Here is a 20405-nt window from a genome sequence, read left to right as displayed (position 1 = left end):
GGATAAAGAAGATGTGGTACATATACACAATAGAATATTACTCAGCCATAAGAAAAAACTAGATCCTACCATTTGCAATGACATGGATGGAGCTAGAGGGTATTATGCTCAGTGAAATAAGCCAAGCAGAGAAAGACAAGTACCAAATGATTTCACTCATATGTGGAGTATAAGAACAAAGGAAAACAGAAGGAACAAAACAGCAGCAGAATCACAGAACCCAAGAATGGACTAACAGTTACCAAAGGGAAAGGGACTGGGGAGGATGGGTGGGAAGGAAGGCATAAGGGCGGGGAGAAAGAAAGAGGGCATTATGATTAGCATGTATAGTGTGTGGGGACATGGGGAGGGCTGTGCAACACAGAGAAGACAAGTAGTGATTTTACAGCATCTTACTACGCAGATGGACAGTGACTGTGAAAGGGTATGTGGGGGGGACTTGGTGAAGGGGGGAGCCTAGTAAACATAATGCTCTTCATGTAATTGTAGATTAATGATACCAAAATTTTAAAAAGTGAATGAAACTTACTTGAAGTTTTATTAAAAAAAAATGAACAAGTGGGACTTTATCAAGCTGAAAACCTTCTGTACAGCTAAGGACACCACCAAGAGAACAAAAAGGCATCCTACAGTATGGGCGAATATATTCATAAATGAAAGATTTGATAAAGGGTTAATATCCAAAATATATGAATAGCTCATGCACCTCAACAAACAAAAAGCAAAAAATCCAATTAAAAAATAGGCAGAGGAGGTGAACAGTCACTTCTCCAAAGAAGAAATTCAGATAGCCAACAGGTACATGAAAAGATGCTCCACATCGCTAATCATCAGAGAAATGCAAAGTAAAACCACAATGAGATATCACCTCACACCAGTAAGGATCGCCATCATCGAAAAGACAAACAACAACAAATGTTGGCGAGGTTGTGGAGAAAGGAGAACCCTCCTACACTGCTGGTGGGAATGTAAAGTAGTTCAACCACTGTGGAAAGCAGTATTGAGGTTCCTCAAAAAGCTCAAAATAGAAATACCATTTGATCCAGGAATTCCACTTCTAGGAATTTACCCTAAGAATGCGGCTGCCCAGTTTGAAAAAGACATATGCACCCCTATGCTTATCACAGCACTATTTACAATAGCCAAGAAATGGAAGCAATCTAAGTGTCCATGAGTAGATGAATGGATAAAGAAGATGTGGTACATATACACAATGGAGTATTATTCAGCCATAAGAAGAAAACAAATCCTACCATTTGCAACAACATGGATGGAGCTAGAGGGTATTATGCTCAGTGAAATAAGCCAGGCGGCGGAGAAAGACAAATACCAAATGATTTCACTCATATATGGAGTATAAGAACAAAGAAAAAATGGAGGAAAAAAAAAACAGCAGCAACACAGAATCCAAGAATGGATTAACAGTTACCAAAGGGAAAGGGGCTGGGGAGGATGGGTGGGAAGGGAGGGATAAGGGGGGAGGAAGAAAGGGGGGTATTACGAATAGTATGCATAATGTGGGGGGGGGCATGAAAGGTCTGTGCAAATCAGAGAAGACAAATAGTGATTCTACAGTATGTTACTATTCTGATGGACAGTGACTGTATGGGGTTTGTGGGGGGGACTTGGTGATGGGGGTCTAGTAAACATAATGTTCCTCATGTAACTGTAGATTAATTATACCAAAAAAATAGAAAAAGACATAATGTCTGAAAATTGTTCTCAAGTAGTTTAGAAAAATAATAATGTTTCTCTCTCCTATAAGTATATACATAAAAATTAATAAATAAATAGAATCAGGGTCTCAGCATTTATAACTTTTAGTCAACTGCACAGTATTTTGTTTGTTTTTAAAATCTTTTTTTTTTTGAAATAGAGTAAATGATTCATGTAAAGTTGCTTTCTTAAAGAGAGAAAATGTGCAGGCGACCTCAAGGAAGAGAGGCGCCTTGAAAGGTATAAGTTTTATTTGAAGAGAGAAAGTGCACACTCAGAGAAAGGGGAGTGTGGGCTACTTTGGGGACAGGGGCATGCTGAAACATTTTCAAAAATTAAAAAGTGCGGGTGACCTCAGAGATGGAAGCCGATATTTTTTATCTTTTAAAAAATCTTTTTCTCTTTTATACTTCTGAACACAAAGCCACTATGAAAAGCCACAGCTGTCCCAGGGTTTAGTGGGTGAAAACGCATTCACGCGAATGGACCCTGATGCAGCTGTCCCAACTCCTGGAAATGTTTTCTGTGTGCAAGGGTGAAAAGCTGTCCTTTCCAGCATGTTTGCAGTAGCTCCAAACTTGAAACAACCTAAATGTCCCTCAACAGGGAAATGATTAGCTAAGTAATAGTATATCAATATTATGGAATAATATGCAGCTATTACAGGAGTGAAAGAGACAAGGCACCAACATAGAAATACATTTATAATATATGGTAAATCAGGGAAAGAACAATGAAGTAGTGGTGGAATAAACAGTAAATCAATCTCTCTCATACAATCCTATTTCTTTAAAAGTATCTAGTTTTTCCCTCTCTCTGGAATGCTCTTTCCCTAGACCTTCACCTCTAGCTCATTCACATTCAACTCAGATACGGTGTTCTCAGCTCAGAGACCTCTCCTAGCCACCCTGGCCCTCCACCAACCCACGTCACTCTCTACTTTCTTACCTAGTTTTATTTGTTGACAGCACTTACACAATCTGAAATTCCTACTGGTTCCCATGCTTACTGTCCTTCTCTTCCTACCAGAAAATTAATCCCATCAGACTGTGCTCCAGTCACCTGCATCATTGTCTGGTGTGGATAAAGTGCTCAGTAAACATTTGGGAGAGAAAGAGACACATGCATCTTTTTGTACATCATAAAACTTTTAGAAATGTGGACAGTTAAATATTAAACAGTTAATGGAAGATGTATTTGTGGAGTGGGATTGGATGTGGAGAGGAGAGCAGCTGGGAGAAGAAGTGCAACTTTGTATGTATACTATTATGTTTGGGTTTTCCTACAATAAGCAAATTGCTTTTTTCAAGAACTTTTTAATGAGGTGAAATTTATATAACATAAAATTAACCACTTTAAAGTGAACAAGTCAGTGGTATTTAGTGTAATCACAATGTTTGTGCAGCTACCACTTTAATCTAGTTCCCAAACATTTCCCCCGTGGCATAAGGGTGCCCATAATCATTCTGTGAATGCTTCCCATTCCCATGGGAACATGCTCCCCTTTCTCCTATCCTCCCTGTCCCCATAACCACCATCTCATTTCTATCTCTAGGATTCACCCATTCTAGGCATTTCATACTAATGGAATCATACAATAGATAATCTTTTGTGTTTGGCTGCCCTCACCAGCATCATATTTTCACAGTTCATTCATGTTGTAGCAGGTGTCAGAGCTTCATTCCTTTTTATGGCCAAATAATATTCCAGTGTATGGCTGTACCACTTCTTATTCATCCATTCTTCCATTGATGAACAACTTGCTTTTGCAACTTAAATACATTAAAAATAAAAGAAAGGATAAACAGGTGAATCACAGTAAGGTATATAGTCTACTTACTTGTATCAGGGCAATGTCAATTTTCTGGTATTGATAGTGTATTATAGTTACATAAGATGTTACCAGTGTGGAAAGTGGGGTGATGGGGGACCTCTTATAATAGTTTTGCAATTTTTGGGGATTCTGTAATAGTTTCCAACTAAAAGTTAGAAAGTTAAAAATGCTCATACCAACAAAAAAGGCAAGTTTTCTGAACAAGTAAAGCCCACTTGTAATTAAACAGACTTTAGCCTTGATTCCTACATCTTTATTGAAGGTTTTTTCTGCCTTCCTTAATTAAATTTGTTTGGGCCATGGGTAGCCCTGGAGAAAGAGGGTCTTCTTTTCACTTTGAGAATTTTATAAATATAGAACAGTATCAAGAATCACAAACACATACCTATGTAGAATCCCCAGATTGTCAATTGTTAACATCTGATCACCTTGTTTTATGTTTTAAGATCAGAAATAAAACAATTTTAATACGTATGTTGCCTTTTTTACTTCCATCCCAGTCAAATTCTACCCTCCCCAAAAGGCTATCAAGTATGAAATGTGATCCATCTAATCTATTTAAAAACATTCACATATACAACATATAAATGAATGAAAATCACCATAGTGTTTTAAAATTGATATATACTACATAAAACATGCTTTTCACATCATGTGTTTGTCTCTTAACTGTGACAGAGTAACTCCATCAATATTTATACCTGTTCTTTATTCATCCATTTCCCTTTTAGGCTTTTAGGTTATTTCCAAATTTTTGTTATACCCACAGTACTTGTACAAGTGTCTGGATACTGTCAGAAGCAAGTTACAGAAATTTAACTGGATTTAACCAGAATAAGTGTATTATCTTACATAACCATGTTAAAAAACAAAATTCAAGTGAATAAATTTTAAAGACCTAATTGGCGCTATTCAACAATTCATGAATTGGGCAGCATCCAGTGGAGCAGATAGAAAGGAGCTCTGGGGAGTTAAACCAAATGAAGGACTTTTATGGACAGAAGGGAGCAAGAATAAAGCAGTTACACTAGGAACAGGTGTGTTGGTGTGGCAAGGTTTATGCCCTGAGGGATGGCAGGGGTCTATCAGGCAGGGTATATCACTAGTGTTGGCCAGGTGAGTCCTGACTGACTGGTTTCAGATCACAGTTCTGGGGGAGCTAAAATTGTAACTAAGTCTCAGTTTGGTTATGTGGGGCTAAGCATAAATTACTCCACTTTGGGCCTATTGTCCTGTTTCTAACAACTATAAACCCTCAGGTAAGACTGACTTGAATCCCTTGCATAGGGAGCTTAATGACCTCAAGGGCTTACATCTTTTAATCTGTCTGCTACCCTGCGTCTTGGCTTCATCCTCAGGCTGGTTCCCAGATGGCTAGAGTCCTAGATGTTAAGTACGGGGAAGCAAGGGAGTGCATCTCATCCTGCAGCTGTCTTCTAGGATCAGGAAACTTTTCTCAGAAGCCCACCAGGAGCTGTCTCCCCCCATGTCATTGGCCTGAATTGGGTCACATACCCAATTTTGAAAAGGAGATCTCTCTCTCCTTATTGTGGTAAAATACACATAACATCTTATTGTTTTCCTCATCGGCTGTACCATTACACATTCTCACCAGCAACATTATTACCCATTTCGCACAAGCATTCTGAATTCTCCACATCCTCTCCAGCACTTGTTATTTCCTGTTTTGTTTGTTTTTAGTAATAGCCATCCTAATGGATGTGAAGTGGTATCTCCCTATGCAAAGGGGATCTCCTAAACCAGTGGTTTACACTGCTGGTTGTACATTAAAATCACCCCAGGAAATTTTACACCTAATGCACTTCTAGACTCTGATTTAACGGGCATTGGTTAGGACCTAGGCATTGATACTTTTTAAATACACCCCAGGCCAAGCTTGAGAACCACTAGCCAGAGACAAATCTTCCAGCAAAAAATGGATGTTGGAGAATCAATTGCAGCATTGAATACTACTCAGAAGTAAAATTCCTGAGTTCTCAGTTGGGTTTCTGTGCTTACTTTGTAGAGCCAAGTCCGAATTATTCCTAGAAATTTAGAACCAGAAGTAAGTAGCCTGCTAACCCAGGTAACCATCAGGGACAGAAAATACACTGCTTGCTGCTTAAGTTCCTCACACAACAAACTTTTTTTTTGTCTGAATTGGCAACAAACACTGTGCTAAGCTAACTGGCTCTGCACTTTGGCCAGACTTTATCATTTCATGTGGTTTGTTTGTTTTTAACAGCTTTATTGAGATTTAATTCACATGTCCCACAATTTACCCACTTAAAGCATCCAGCTCAATGGTTTTTAGTATAGTTGTTGTGGAACTGTCACCAAATTCCATGGCATTTCTTTCTTTCTGTCTTTCTTTTTTTTTTTTAGTCTTCACTAACAGAAATGCAATTTGGAACAAAAGGATGCAAAAGCTGACATCGAGTGGAACAGAAACAGGAATGAGGAGTCTTGATGAGACACAAAATACACACACAATTCTTCACAAAGAAGAATGCACTGTGCAAGATAAAATAACAGCAATGGAAGACTGAATCTACAGCTGATGACGGTGATGACATTGTTACAACTCAGTGATGCCAACCTGAACACAACATTGAGCCTGAGAGATCTCCTGACGAGTCAGTCACCCAGTCCTTCTGCTGAAATTGGCTTCCTCCCCAGCTCCCTGTGTGTTTAACCACCTTTTCAATGAACTGTTGCGAAAACCAGTTGTTCCAGTTTCCCCAGGAATGAGACGCTTCTGTGAGTAAATCTTCTGCGTCACTTTGCGCCCTCATTTTCCAACACCATCCATCCACCAGGAGGAAATGCTCATATATTGAGATTTTAGCAATGTAGTCTGGGGGCCTTTTCTGGCTAAAATCCAGGAGGTTTAAGGGTCGCTGACCCATCCCCACCTCCCGGGTGTCCCCATAAATGTTTTTTTACCCCCAAATAGAATGGAGCTCCTGGGACTAGCCTCAAAGCTCCATGTCCTTGGCCAGCACAGCCCAGCCCTGTTCCCTGGATTAGTAGAGCTGGGCCATTAAAAGGTGTCAAAATGGGAGCAGCCTCCAGGTTCCTTTGGCTTATTGATTTACATTTGAAATGGCTGCCTAATTGCTAATGATTATCTCACTGCATTATTTCTGAGGTATTAACATATTGCTTATTATGATTTTACACAGTCTTAGGTGTAAACCTGGTAACTTTCAATCCAGGGTCCTGGCACAGATTCACAGAGGCCTTATTGGGGAAGGTGTGTTGTGGGTGGGCAAAGGAAAACTCCAGCTAGGTTCAGTAGTTTTAAGCTGCACAGCTAACCTATTAAATAATGTATATATTACACAAATGTGTAATAACAACAACTATAAGTTATTAATGAACTATCATATTTTTAAATATTATTTTTTTTATTTTTTAAAAATTGAAATATACCTTGCAAAATTTACTTTATCAATTTTTTATTGTACAATTCAGTGGCATTAAGGACATCCACGTTGCTCTGCAAGCATCATCACCATCCATCTCCAGCACTTTTTCATCATCCCAAACTGAAACTTTGTAAACAGTAACTCCCCATTCTTCTTTCCCGAACCAGCCCCTGGTAAGCTCTATTTAATTTTCTTTATCTATTAATTTGCCTATTCTAGGTACAGGCATAGAAATGGAAACACAGTATTTGTCCTTTTGTGTCTGGCTAATTTGTCTTAACATATTTTTAAGCATGTTGTAGACTATATTAGAAGGAAATAAGGCTGAATAATATTCCAAAGAATGTATATACAGCCTTTTATTTATTCATCTGGGCATGGATACTTGATGATTTCCTTTTTTTTTTTTGCTATTGTGAATAATGCTGCTATGAACATTGGTGTACAAAACATCTATTTGTGTCCCTGCATTCAAATCTTTTGGATATATGCCCAGATGTGGAGTTGCTAGGTCAAATGGTCATTATCTTTAATGTAACTTCAAAATATATTTATCTTTAATGCTACTGCAATCCTAAAGGTCTGCATGTATTACCTCCATTGTCAAGGGGAGAAAGCAGAGTTCAGAAACATTGTATGCCTTGAACCAAGGTCAGACTGTAAAGCCAGGGCTCATTCTCCACACACACACACAATTCTAACATCACACTGGTGTATCTTGCATAGGAACTCAATCAGAAATTGCATAAGCCAGCCTTGTAAAGAACGTCTTTAAACAAACAAACTGTTTTCTGATTCATTGGATAAAAAACAAACCTCTGGTTTAAAAATGTCAGTGAATATATCAGGACAGCTGAATATTCTAAAAATGTCACTGATTCAAACTATGTCACTATCTACTTCCGAAGATGATTGGAAGCATTTTATAATAAAGTTGCAGAGACAGTAACGCCAATAGACATAAATTAGAGAAAAGCAGAAACCAAGGATAAAAAAGGGAAAAGGATATCCAGATTTGTTGATTGAAGAAGGCTATGTGGACTGATAGTTATATTTAACTCTTAAGTTCCTGAGCACACAGGGAAAAGAGAAACAGTGGATTATGTACCTCTCTTTGGCAGCAGAGTATACAATAGTTCATTCGGTCCTTCATTCATTTTATTTCAATTTATTGTGAGGCTACTCAGGGCCAACACACTTTTTCCTGATCCTGAAGTCATTTCCTGGAGGTTGATGTTAGCCTAACCAACACAACACAACCTACAATGTTGCTGTTATACTTTCCCTTCCTGACCTCTGACCTCCCCACATGTGATTGGTCTCCATTATTGATATCACCTTGGTTGAGGTCATGACAAGCATTGGAGCCTGCTCAAGCAAGCAGATGAGACATTTACCAGTGTATGGTTCTACATAAGCCTAATATGCAGTTTTCAGAACATGAGTGACATTAGAAATTGTCCCTATGCTCAGTTCCTTTCTCTGTAATTATTCTTGCATCATCGATTCACCCACAGCTGTCTAGTTCTCTCCCTTCTGTCATGGGACTTCCTCCACAGAGAGCACTAATATTCTGAGAAATAGTAAAAGATGGAAAAGGAGCTTGCACTAAGAATTGCTGATTACCTTTTGGAGCTTGGTTTCCACCCCATCTACTCTTTTCTTAATTTTTTATTCTAGAAGAGGGAGGGAAAGAGGGCATGATGTTAGCTGTATATATAACATTTTATTTATTTAGTTTGTTAGTTTAAAAGGGACGTGGTGCAAATATTGCAGAATATTTTCATTTTTTAACTCTAACTGATGGATATATAGATGTCTCCTAAGTTATTTCTCTGCCATTTTTGTGTTTGAAATACTTCATAGTTTTTAATTCGTATTTGCATAACAATAGAAATCTATGCAAGGCATTTTTTTAGATGCTAATGGTTATGTTGTTTGATTTTTTCAGTTTTATTGATGTATAATTGACAAAACTAATATATTCAAAGTGTACAATGTAATGATTTGATACACATATATAATTTTGAAATGATTACCACAATCAAGTTAATTAATACATTGATCACATCACAGTTACCTTTTTCTTTTGGTTTGTTTCCAGTGAAAAAGCTCTATGTAAAGTTTAAGGGTAGGGCAGAGCAGGGAATACTTACCTTTTTAGGGGAATATCTGTGAAGGCTTCTCTAAGGAGATGACCCCTTAGCTGGGTTCTGAAAGGTGGATAGGAGTTCACCAGAGGAAATGATGCTCAATATTAACTCTGCATAAAATGCATGTTCAATTTCTAGAGACAATGGAATAAGATTTTACTTATTTAAAATGACCTAATTATTGAAGATAGCAGAATATGGCACCCCAAAATATGCCATCTTGGCATAAGGATTATTTTGAAATGAAAGCAATTGATAAAGAGCATATACAGGAAAATCTCTCTGTCCTTTGCCTATTTGCATAAAAGTAGGACATAAACTTGTAAGGGTGTCTTCCCTCCTCTCACTTCAGGAAAAAGTTAATCACTGGAGACAACTTCAGACCCTTATCAGCACCAGAGGAATCTACATAACAAACCTGCTAAAAACTAGTCCTTATCTACCCTGAATTTCCACATATATTTACATTTAGCATTTCTCAGTTACAGAGGTACACAGAGTGACAGAAGTTTCAGGCATCCAAGGTGCACAGTCACGGCAGAGCTGAAGCAAGGCCTTGTTTCAGCTCCCATGTTATAAGCAATTGTCCTTCTCTGGAAAAGAGGGGTACAAACTATCTGAAATTGTCCCACATCTCTGTGGCTTCCTGTTTAGTGTAACTCATTTCTGAGCATTAGGAGTATAAATGCTCTGAAGGTGGCTTCCACATTCTGTGCCATCTCCCAGCAGGCACATAGTCAGTTGTGTGGCATTGATGGAACGCAATGACTGGGAAAGTCAGGTGGCTGGTACTCAGGAGGGAGGGTCAAGAGCTGGGAGAGCCCATTGACTGGATTCTGGGAAGTGTGAGCAGATGGGAGCAGAAGAGATGATGTAAGCCTGGCAGCTAGCAGGCAGAGAATCCAGGCCTGGGTGGTGTGGGACTAATCCAGAAATTTTCCATGCTGTTCTGATGACATGGACTGGGACAGATGCTTACATGCATGGACTTCTGAGTATTTACTAAGACAGCCAGAATGTATTCTGGGGGTAGGCCAGTCAGCAATCAACCAATGGCATCCACTGAGTGGGCTGCTTTCATGACTCAGATGCTGTGTTTAGCTTTTGGTTTACGTATCTCTTAATCCACATGGATGCTCTGTAGGATGGGATTATCCCCTCAAACAAGTGAAATTACTGGTGCAGGATCTCAGAGCTATCCAGTGGCAGAAACAGAATCCACCCCATGGCACTCTGATTCCAGACCAGGACTCCTTAACCACCACAACTGCTTCTCAGCTCCAGTCTTTCTGTTTTTCGGGGTTTGTTATATCTGTGCTTGCCATCTGTACTATAATTTGGTTCATGTTTTTCTTTAAAATAATATCCTTTTTTCACCAAATTTATTTTAAAAGGAAGCTTTATTACTACTGTAAATGGAAAACAAGTGTCCCTTACCACAGAAAGAAGATAATTTTGAAAATACACACAAAGGAGATGCAATGTTATTACATTTTGGCCAGATATTATTGCCTGCTGGAGGTCCACTCACTCTTGGTTCACATTTAGCATTTCTCAGTTACAGAGGTACACAGAGTGACAGAAGTTTCAGGCATCCAAGGTGCACAGTCACGGCAGAGCTGAAGCAAGGCCTTGTTTCGGCTCCCATGTTATAAGCAATTGTCCTTCTCTGGAAAAGAGGGGTACAAACTATCTGAAATTTTCCATGCTGTGAGCAAGCCTTGAGACATGTTAAAAACAGAACTCAGGGAACCCTCCTACACTGCTGGTGGAAATGTAAATTAGTTCAACCATTGTGGAAAGCAGTATGGAGGTTCCTCAAAAAACTCAAAATAGAAATACCATTTGACCCAGGAATTCCACTTCTAGGAATTTACCCTAAGATTGCAGCACCCCAGTTTGAAAAAGACACATGCACCCCTATATTTATCACAGCACTATTTACAATAGCCAAGAAATGGAAGCAACCTAAGTATCCATCAGTAGATGAATGGGTAAAGAAGATGTGGTACATATACACAATGGAATATTATTCAGCCATAATAAGAAAACAAATCCTACCATTTGCAACAACATGGATGGAGCTAAAGGGTATTATGCTCAGTGAAATAAGCCAGGTGGAGAAAGACAAGTACCAAATGATTTCACTCATCTGTGGAGTATAAGAACTAAGTGAACACTGAAGGAACAAAACAGCAGCAGACTCACAGAACCCAAGAATGGACTAACAGTTACGAAAGGGAAAGTTACTGGGTAGGATGGGTGGGAAGGGAGGAATTAGGGGGGAAAATGGGGGCATTGCTATTAGCAGACATAATGTTGTGGGGGGTGCCCGGGGAGGGCTGTACAACACAGAGAAGACAAGTAGTGATTCTATGGCATCTTACTATGCTGATGGACAGTGACTGTAATGGGGTATGTTGCGGGGGAGAGCTTGGTGATGTGGGGAGTCTAGTAAATATAATGTTCCTCATGTAATTGTAGATTAATGATACCAAAATAAAATTTTAAAAAAGAGGTACTAAAAAAAAAATTTCATCTGAGACTGTCTTCTAGAAATAACCAAAGGCTGATTGAGCTGAGAATAAAGTTTCCCTATGGAATTCAATGTTATTTATCACCATGCCTCTTTACCACATACAATTTATTCAAATTCCTCCTAAAATCAATTCATGCCCCACCCCAGGCTTTGGGAAACAGCAGCAGACCTGTGTGGCCTTATGCCTGGCAAAACTTCATTTCTGAACAGTGTGAGGGGGCAAAGTTTACATTATGGAAAGTTGTAAAGGGGATTTAAGGATCTAGAAATGCAACTCCTTGAGTTGACATTTGATCTAGACCCAGAAAATAGGCTAAGGGATCAGGAGCTCCAGGTAATAAGAACTCTGCGATGGTTGCTTTCTAGAGATGCATCAAAGTCATGATGTATGGCTTTGAGAATGTTGATAAAGGTCATTGGAAGAAATACAAAATTCATACTAAGGGCATAGGAGGAGCACTGGTAATTGTGGAGAGGCACAGTCTGTAATAGACGAAGAGCCAATTTAGGTGACTAACATAATATCTGTCTCCCATTCTGAGCCTTCCTTTGCAGACCTTCTGGGAAACAAGTCAATTATTTGAGGTCCAAAGAGGAGGGGCTGTCAAGCTGGAGAAGCTGCAGGACTCCTTTGTGGAGCCTTAAATTACAGAACCTGATTATGAGAAGTGATATCGTAAGATAAGATGCCTTTGTTGTAATATACATGAGACAGAACTGCCAGGCAACTTGGGTAGTTGAGGAGAGAGATTAACTAGAGTGGCTTTGGGGAGAGATGAAAGAAGGGGGTGACTTCTTTCTTTTTCTCCTGTACTCTTCACTCTTAGGCATTTTAGGAATGGGCTTTCAGTTAAAAGGTGAGATAAGGAGATACAAGGGGTCTCTATCTGTGTTCCACTGAAGTTAAATTATTCAGCAAAAATACCCATCACTTACAATATGCCAGTCACTGTGGTGGGCACCAGGTAGCCACAAATGAATGAGACAATCCGTGTTCTCAAAGTGTTCACGGTCTTGGTGGAGAGATGCTAGTAGTACAAAGTATAAAAATTGATATTATAGACCTGCCTAAGTTTAGTTCTGGCTCCATTTCTTTCTGTTTGTGCAAGTTACTTTACTTCTGTGCATCTCAATTTCTCCATCTGTAAAATGGAGAAATCAATAGTTCCTGTGCCACAGGGTTACTTGCAAGGCTGAAATGAGTTAATTCAGGTAGAGTACTTGGCATAAAACCTGGGATACCATAAGTACTCCATAACTCAAAACTATTATTATTGATATTTTTGTTAACAAAGTAAAAGGTGAAGTAGCATAGAGGAGGGAATAACTATATGAGCAGCGGAGGAGGCTTCCTTGAAGAGGTGCTGGTTTCTAGGATGAGCTTTAAAGATTGACTAGAAGTACTGCAGAGCCTACAAGGAGGGCAGGGCACTCCAGGCAGATGGTGCAGCACACATGCAAATGCACTCTCCCTTATTAGAAGCCATTAAGAGCATAAAGTGAGCCAGGGACATGATATGCAATAGGTTGTTTAAATTGTTTCACATAACCTGTTTCCATAGTTACAGCTGGGTGGAAACTTACAACTTCATCAACTTCCCAGTTTCTAAGCAGTGTCCTCAAATGTCAGTCTACAAGAGGATCACTCAAGGAATTAATGAATGAATGATGCGGATACCTGGGCTCCCATTCCAGATATTCTGTCTCAGAAGACCTGGTGTGAAGCCCAGAATCTGCTTTTCAAATAAGCACCCTAAGTCATTCTGTTGCCAATGATTTACCCCCTATACTTTGAGAAAGTCTATCCTAGGGTTCCAGCTCTCAATCTGAACAACACTCTTCTAGATCTATAATATGGTTCTAAAGTGAAGCCAAGGATGTGAGTGAGGAGAAAACAGAGTATAATCAAAACTGGCTTTGACTATCTATTGAGAACCATTGCTTTGAGGATCCACATACCACATCTAAGCTCTTAGCCCATCTTTCCTTCAGCATTGGAAATACTGTTTCTTCAGTTCATACTTGGCTTATGTAAGGGGCCCAGGATGTACAAGAAAATGCATTATTTCTAAAACAGTACAATTCACTAGAACATTCTGTCCCTTCACGAATACCACACAGTCTTGATCCCTGTAGGTACAAAGTCTACATATTGGGTAGACTGATTCCTCCTTCTTTATTCTTTTAAAAATCATTGTAACTATTTTAGGTCCATATGGAATTTAGAATGATCTTATCTATACCTATAAAAAATGTTACTTGGAATTTGGCAGGAATTGCATTGTTTGTTTATCAGTTTGGGAGAACTGGCATATTTATTATGCTAAGCCTTCCAATCCATGACCATGGTATATCTCACCATTATTTTACATTTGTTTGATTTATCAGTGTTATTCAATTTTCAGTGCAAGTTCTACACATATTTTGTTAGATTTGCTCCTAAGTATTTCATTTTTTTAATGAGCTATTGTCAATGGTGTTGTACTTAAAATTTTGGTGCCCATAAGTTTATTAATAGTATATAGAAAGGGCTTTTGAAAAACAAACAAAGGTCTTGGTCTCCAGGCCTACCCTCCCAGGGATTCTGATTCTCTTGTTCTAGGTGGGACCTGGAATTGATCTTTAAAACATGATTCTGAGGTGAAGTCAGAGTTGAGAGTCACTGTTTGAATGAGCCTAGTTTCACACTTGCTCAAGGCCCAGAATCTTCTTGCCTTGGCAGCTTTGGCTGCTTTTTATCATTTGAGGCTCAGCTCAAATATCACCTCTTCAGAGATGCCTTCTTTGAACACTATCTAAAGAGGGCTGTTTCTCCCTTAAGATATTCCCTATCTAATTACTCTCATATTCTTGTGGCATTTTCTCCATCTGAAATGATCACTTCTTCATTTCCTGGGGTATTTCCCCTACTAATCCCCAAGAGCATGCACTGTTTCCATTAGTTTCATGTTATATCCTCAAGGTCTGAATTGAGCCTAGAACACAGTAGGCATTCCATAAATTTGAGATAAATAAATAATTAAGTATCTTTATTCTTAGGTAGATGATATTCCCTAATCACTTGGAATGAACTTGGTATTCCTCAAGTCTGTATTAGTAACACATTTACAAACTATCTTTAGAGATTTTTTTCTTATATCTGGCTAATTTCATAGCTTTATCTGTAAAGTTGTACAGGTATGTGTCCATTATAGAAAAACTAGAAGTAAAAGTCTTGTATTTCAAAAACTTGTTGGAAAATATATACAATATAAAATTTACTATTTTAACTATTTTTAAGTATACAGTGCAGTGGCATTAAGTACATTCACATTGTTGTGCAGCAGGCACCACCATCCATCTCCAGAACCTTTTCATTACCCCAAACTGAAACTCTATACTCATTAGACAATAACTCCTTTTTTCGTGTTCTCCCTTGTTCCTGGTAGCCACCATTCTATTTTCTGTTTCTTTGATTTTGAAGTACCTAGTACCCTAGGTACTTCATGTAAATGGAATACAGTATTTGTCTCTTTGTGGCTAGCTTATTTCACTTAGCATAATGTCCTTAAGGTTCATCCATGTTGTAGCATGTGTCAGAATGTCTTTCCATTTTAAAGCTGAATAATATTCCATTATATGTATATATCATATTTTTCTTATCTATTCATCCATCAATGGCCACTTGCATTGTTTTTACCTTCTGACTATTGTGAATGAATACTTGGCTGTTGACATGAACATTGATGTACACATATCTGTTCATATCCCAGGTTTCAATTTTTTTCCTGCCTATGTAGAAGTGAAATTGCTGAATCGTAAAAGTTTAAGTTTTTGAGGAATCACCATACTTTTTTCCACAGTGGCTGCACCATTTTACATTCCCACAAATACTGCACAAGGATTTTAATATTTCCACATCTTTATTAACACTTACTGTTATTTTTCTAATAGCCATCCTAGCGGAAGGTGTGAAGTGGTATCTCATTGTGGTTTTGATTTGCATTTCTCTAACGATTACTGGTGTTGGGCATCTTTTCATGTGCTTGTTGGTCATTTGCATATCTTCTTTGGAGAAAATGTCTACTCATGTCCCGATTCTAAGTGCCCTCCCCCTTTTCTTACGCCCCTATGACATTTATGTTATTAGTACACCATTCGCATGGATGTTCTACATTTGATTAAACCGAATTCTCATGGTATGACTTATGTCATTATTTTAAACAGCTTGATGATGGACATTCTCATAACCAAGTCCTTAAAGGCTTCCTTAATTCCATAATCTAAATTTCTGGATGTCAGCTTTTGGATGGAAGTATATATATATTTTTGGAACATTTCAATTCGCATGACCTAATACCCCATAAAGCAGTTCTGCCTGCACTGCTGCCAACATGGTAAGGGAGGGATATATTGCACTGGCCTAGTGGTCAGGAACAAATTTTAAGCCTTTTCCCCTTGTAAATTATAATTATGTCCTGCTCCTTTGAAGTTTAAATTGCCTTTGTCAGATTGTCCAGCTGGGGGGTGCTAATCCTCACACTGTTACTAAACACCACTAATGTCACTCAGCTCATAGCAGCCCCAACATTAGACTCAGAGCAGGTTTGCCTTTCATTTCCAGCCAGCAATTAGAGTCTGTTTATATTTGCTCGGCGGAAAGACTGGCTGATTTCTAATTAGCAAACCAGACAAAGAGAATCTATTTGAAACTTTTGTTTGTGTACAAATCTAGTGTTTTCATAATTCAGTTTCTAATTAAACATAACATTGGAGGATGAGAATTTGCCTCATATTTTCTTATACTCCCTGGGTAAATATTTGCACCCTTGTTATTTAATGATTGTTTCTGAAGATGCATTTGGTTTTTGTCTCCACTTGCCCACAGTCTTTCAACCTTGAAGCGTTAGATGTAGCAGTGACACTAAAGACTGTGTAGATCTGGGAAATGATGTTCAAGTGAAAAATGGCTTTGTCACAATGCACCAGCTCTCACTTTCCTTATGTCTACATGACATTCACGTTATCCTATTCCTTCACCTGCCATGAATGGATGGGCCAGTTGTAGGAAGACAGCATAAAAATAGCGGTCTAAAGACCTAGACTTAGAGAAATTTGGCCCCACCATGTACCAGCTGTGTGAGCTCGGCCAAATAATTGAATCTCCCTGTGTATCAAATTCATCTACAAAGAGACATAATAATAAGTAATAGTAATGCCTCCCTTTTAATGAGAAAATGAATGTAAACATGCTTACCAGGAATATAGACTGGTCCCTTGGTAAATATTAGTTATTATTGTCGCCATTGCATCCAGATGTTACTGTGGAAATTTGCCATGGAACCTTTGAGAATGAAGCAGTTATAACAAGGACTCTTGATGCCGGGGTTCTTGTTTGCGGAGTCAAAGAATGAACTTAGCAAACAGTTAAGGTAGGAGAGACAGGGAGACTTTTATTAAGAGATACAGTAAGAAGACAGACAGCTCCTTGCTTACACCAGGAGGAGACAAGAGAGCCTGGGGTGGTGCGTTGTCTAAGGGATTTATAGGCAGTTGAGAATTTTCGGGAATTGATGGCTTAAGGTGTGGATTTGTACCACTGCCCTGCCCTCAAGGTGGGCTGGGTTGTTGTCTGTTTGCTAGGGCTGTTTACAGTGAAGTCACAGGTTATGCTGAGATACCCTTGCAGAACAATCAAACATTCCAGGCCAAGTTGCTCCTGGCCTTTTGACCTTTAACTGATCTCTCTGAAGGTGTCTATATTCCTAGTCTGGTATCTTTACCTTGGAGAATTAGTGTGACCTTGACTTTGCATAATGCTGGATAAAGAGTTTCAATAGGGACTTTACATTATTACATTGCTTTGACTGTAAATATCTTGCCTTGCTTTTTCCGGAGGCCCTCACCCTACTCTGTCTAAGTCCATGGTCCCTGTCTCACTCTGTCATGGTGATAAAGTTTGATTTGGGTCTGTTGGTGCTGTTTCAGGTTCTGTCTTCCAGGGAAAATGGAACCCGTTTTGGACATAATCAGGCTGTCAATTCCTGTAAGGGATTTGTATTATTAACTCATAGTTTTTCTGTGGGTTAACATAGGAGAATAGCTGAACACTGGCACTGAGTTTACATTCTGTGGCACTCACAGAGTAGGTGCTCATAAATGCCTGTTGAACATTGTCCAGGGATTTAGCCATGGGTGGTTGAGGGCACACCATCACCGTCTCATGCATTTCTCTCTCTTCCTCTCTGCTTTGGGGGACTTCCCCTTTCCCAGGAGCTACCACTTTCTGAAGTGGTGGCCCTAGGTAGTCATGCCTGTACTGGTTTACTCCACCTACTTGCCAAGGATGATTGGATTAGGGTGGGCACTTGGCTTAGAAACTGCCATTCTTCAAGTGAAGAATCGGTCCTTGCCTCTGCTAGCTTCCAGTGGTTGCTGGCCACTCCTGGAATTCCTTGGCTTCTAGAAGCATCACTCCATGTCTGCTTCTGCCTTCACAAGGCCATCTTCCTCTGTGGCTATGTCCAAATGCTCTTATTGGATTAGGGCCCACCCTAATGCCCTCATCTTACTTTCATCATATCTGCAAAGACCCTGCTTCCAAATAAGGTCACATCACAGGTACTGGGGATTAGGGCTTCAACATACAGATCTTCTTCTAGGGGGTCACAATTCAACCCACAGTGAGGGGAATGCATGCTGTGCCTTTGGGTTGGGTGCTCTGTGGGGGGATAACTGACAGACACCGGGGAAGGAGGGCTCCATCCAGAGCTGACCCCAAGGAAGAGCAGTTTGAATATAGGACAGGGCCAGTGTCCTCTGCAGGGAAGAAGCTGGGTGTGTCTGAGGAGCAGCCAAGAGGATAGTGTGGCTGGAACAGAACTCAAAAGGAGCAGAGGTTCAAGTAGGTCGTGGGGCAAGGGACCCAGACAGTGGGGTCAGGCCTCATTTAATGGTGCACACCCTTCCCCCTGTCCCCATTCCCACTGCCGCAGGGGTTTGGCCCGGATTACCAGAACGCCTGATTTTTAAACAGATGTTAGAACTCTGGATTTTTAAAATGTGAAGTCTCCCAACTTTAAAAATGTTAATGAATTCACATTAAAATGGCATCATTTGAGGCTGTCAGTTTGCGGATGGAGTTGGAGGAGGGGAGGGAGTAGGCGAAGGCACCTCAGAGGTTTGGGATGGTGAATAGGAATAAAAAGTAAAGGATGCTCTCCGCCCCCCACCCCCCACCCCGCCCGGCGGCAGCAGCCACTTCCGTGGAGCCGGGGATGGGCAGAGCACGAGCGTCGGTCGCCGCCTCGGTGTCCTCTGGCCCCAGCGCCGAGCCTGGATGTCGCTGGCCTCCCAGGACCGGTTTAGAATATAATTCAAGAATTTTATAATCCATTGGAGTAGCTTAACAACTGTCTCTGTGCTTCCACCTGTCTTATTTCACTGAGCATAACACCCTCCAGCTCCATCCATATTGTTGCAAATGAGATAAGAGAGAACGACATAAAAGAAGAATCTTCTGCCTAGAACCTGGTCCCCAAAGGAACTGAGTTAACTATACCTGACCCTGGAGGAAGGCATAAAATCATGACTCGCTAAGAAGGCTAGACAAGATCTGATTGCTTCAAAAAACAAACAAACAAAGTAAAGATAAGGCACAGTGTGGACTGAAGGGCTCCTGTCCTCCCTGACCAGAGGTTTTGTTTTCCTTTCTCTTTGGGAGTCTGGCATCATCTTTCCAAGTATCCCCACTTGCCAGCTCTGTGATCAGGCTTACATCGTCCTTTCGCTGTTTCCTCATCTGTGAAATGGGCAAGTCCCATAACTTCTCTGGGCTTCAGTTTCTGCTCTGAAAAATAAATTACCATGGGAGTGGAGTGCAGTTGTGAGGATTAAGATTCAGTGTCTGCCTCATTAAAAAGTGGTTAATAAAACCAGTTCTTAAAGGTCTCCATCCCCTCCTCTTCACACACATCCAAGCCCAACTGTGAGGATTCATCAGCATCCCAGGCCACCCCACCAACAAACAGAGGGTGGCTGTCTCCCAGCTCTGCCCTCCCAAGAGGCATTTAGGTACAACTGCAGGGACCTGGCAGCCTTGGGCAGAGGCTGGTGGTGGGCCTGCTTAGCAGTTCCCAGCTGTCTGCCTTGTTTTCCTAGACTACTGGCAGTGGTGCCTGCAGCTCTGCTAGCGGGCAGAGGAATAACCAACAGCTCCTGGTGGGGAGCAAGGCGGGTTTTCAGGATCGACGCCAGTTACTCCTTTTGTTCTGCCTGATGACTCCTGGGCACACGCGCTGTGTGCCTGTGTGTGTTCTGTCACTGAGTGGGGCTCCAGTATGTCAGAGGGGCATCACCAAAGCCCAACACAAAGAGGAGAGAAGCTGGCCTAAATGCTGTCAGCCAGCCACCAGGGATTCTAGCCTCTAACGCCTTTGCAAACATCACTGAGAAGGGTAAGTTTATGTGTCAGCTGAAGGGACACAAGGTACCCAAATACTTGGTTAAACATTATTCTGAGCATCCCTGAGGGTGTTTCTGAATGAGATTCACCTTTTAATCTGTAGGCTGAGGAAATAGGATTGCCATCCCCAATGTGGGCGGGCCTCTTGGTAGCACAAAAAGGAGAAATAAGGGAGAAATTGCTCTCTGTCTGTCTTGGAGCTAGGACATTGTTCTGCTTTCAGACTTGGACTCTCACTGGATCTCATGCCATCAGCTCTCCTGGCCCTCCTGCTCACCAGCTGCAACAT

At 40.3% G+C, this 20405-nt stretch overlaps 1 protein-coding gene and 1 long non-coding RNA gene across 2 annotated transcripts in view; one reads left to right on the top strand and one right to left on the bottom strand.

The window, feature by feature from the left end:
- LOC108395559 (FYVE, RhoGEF and PH domain-containing protein 5-like) overlaps positions 1 to 7148 on the top strand; it is a 41402-nt gene extending 34254 nt beyond the window's left edge. The window contains 2 exon segments of the mRNA XM_017657937.3: positions 5936 to 6310; positions 7028 to 7148. Coding sequence (XP_017513426.3) covers positions 5936 to 5945 — 10 coding nt within the window. The 3' untranslated portion in view covers positions 5946 to 6310; positions 7028 to 7148.
- A 3031-nt stretch (positions 7149 to 10179) lies between these two features.
- LOC140844098 (uncharacterized) lies at positions 10180 to 19603 on the bottom strand. The gene is made up of 3 exons (XR_012122319.1): positions 19430 to 19603; positions 16910 to 16996; positions 10180 to 10803 (listed from the first exon to the last, which is right to left on the bottom strand). It is a non-coding gene; the product is annotated as an uncharacterized lncRNA (long non-coding RNA).
- Positions 19604 to 20405: the final 802 nt, after the last annotated feature.

This window comes from Manis javanica, chromosome 10, assembly GCF_040802235.1.
Source record: "Manis javanica isolate MJ-LG chromosome 10, MJ_LKY, whole genome shotgun sequence".
Lineage (NCBI taxonomy): Eukaryota > Metazoa > Chordata > Mammalia > Pholidota > Manidae > Manis > Manis javanica.
This window is presented reverse-complemented; position numbering and strand designations above follow the sequence as displayed.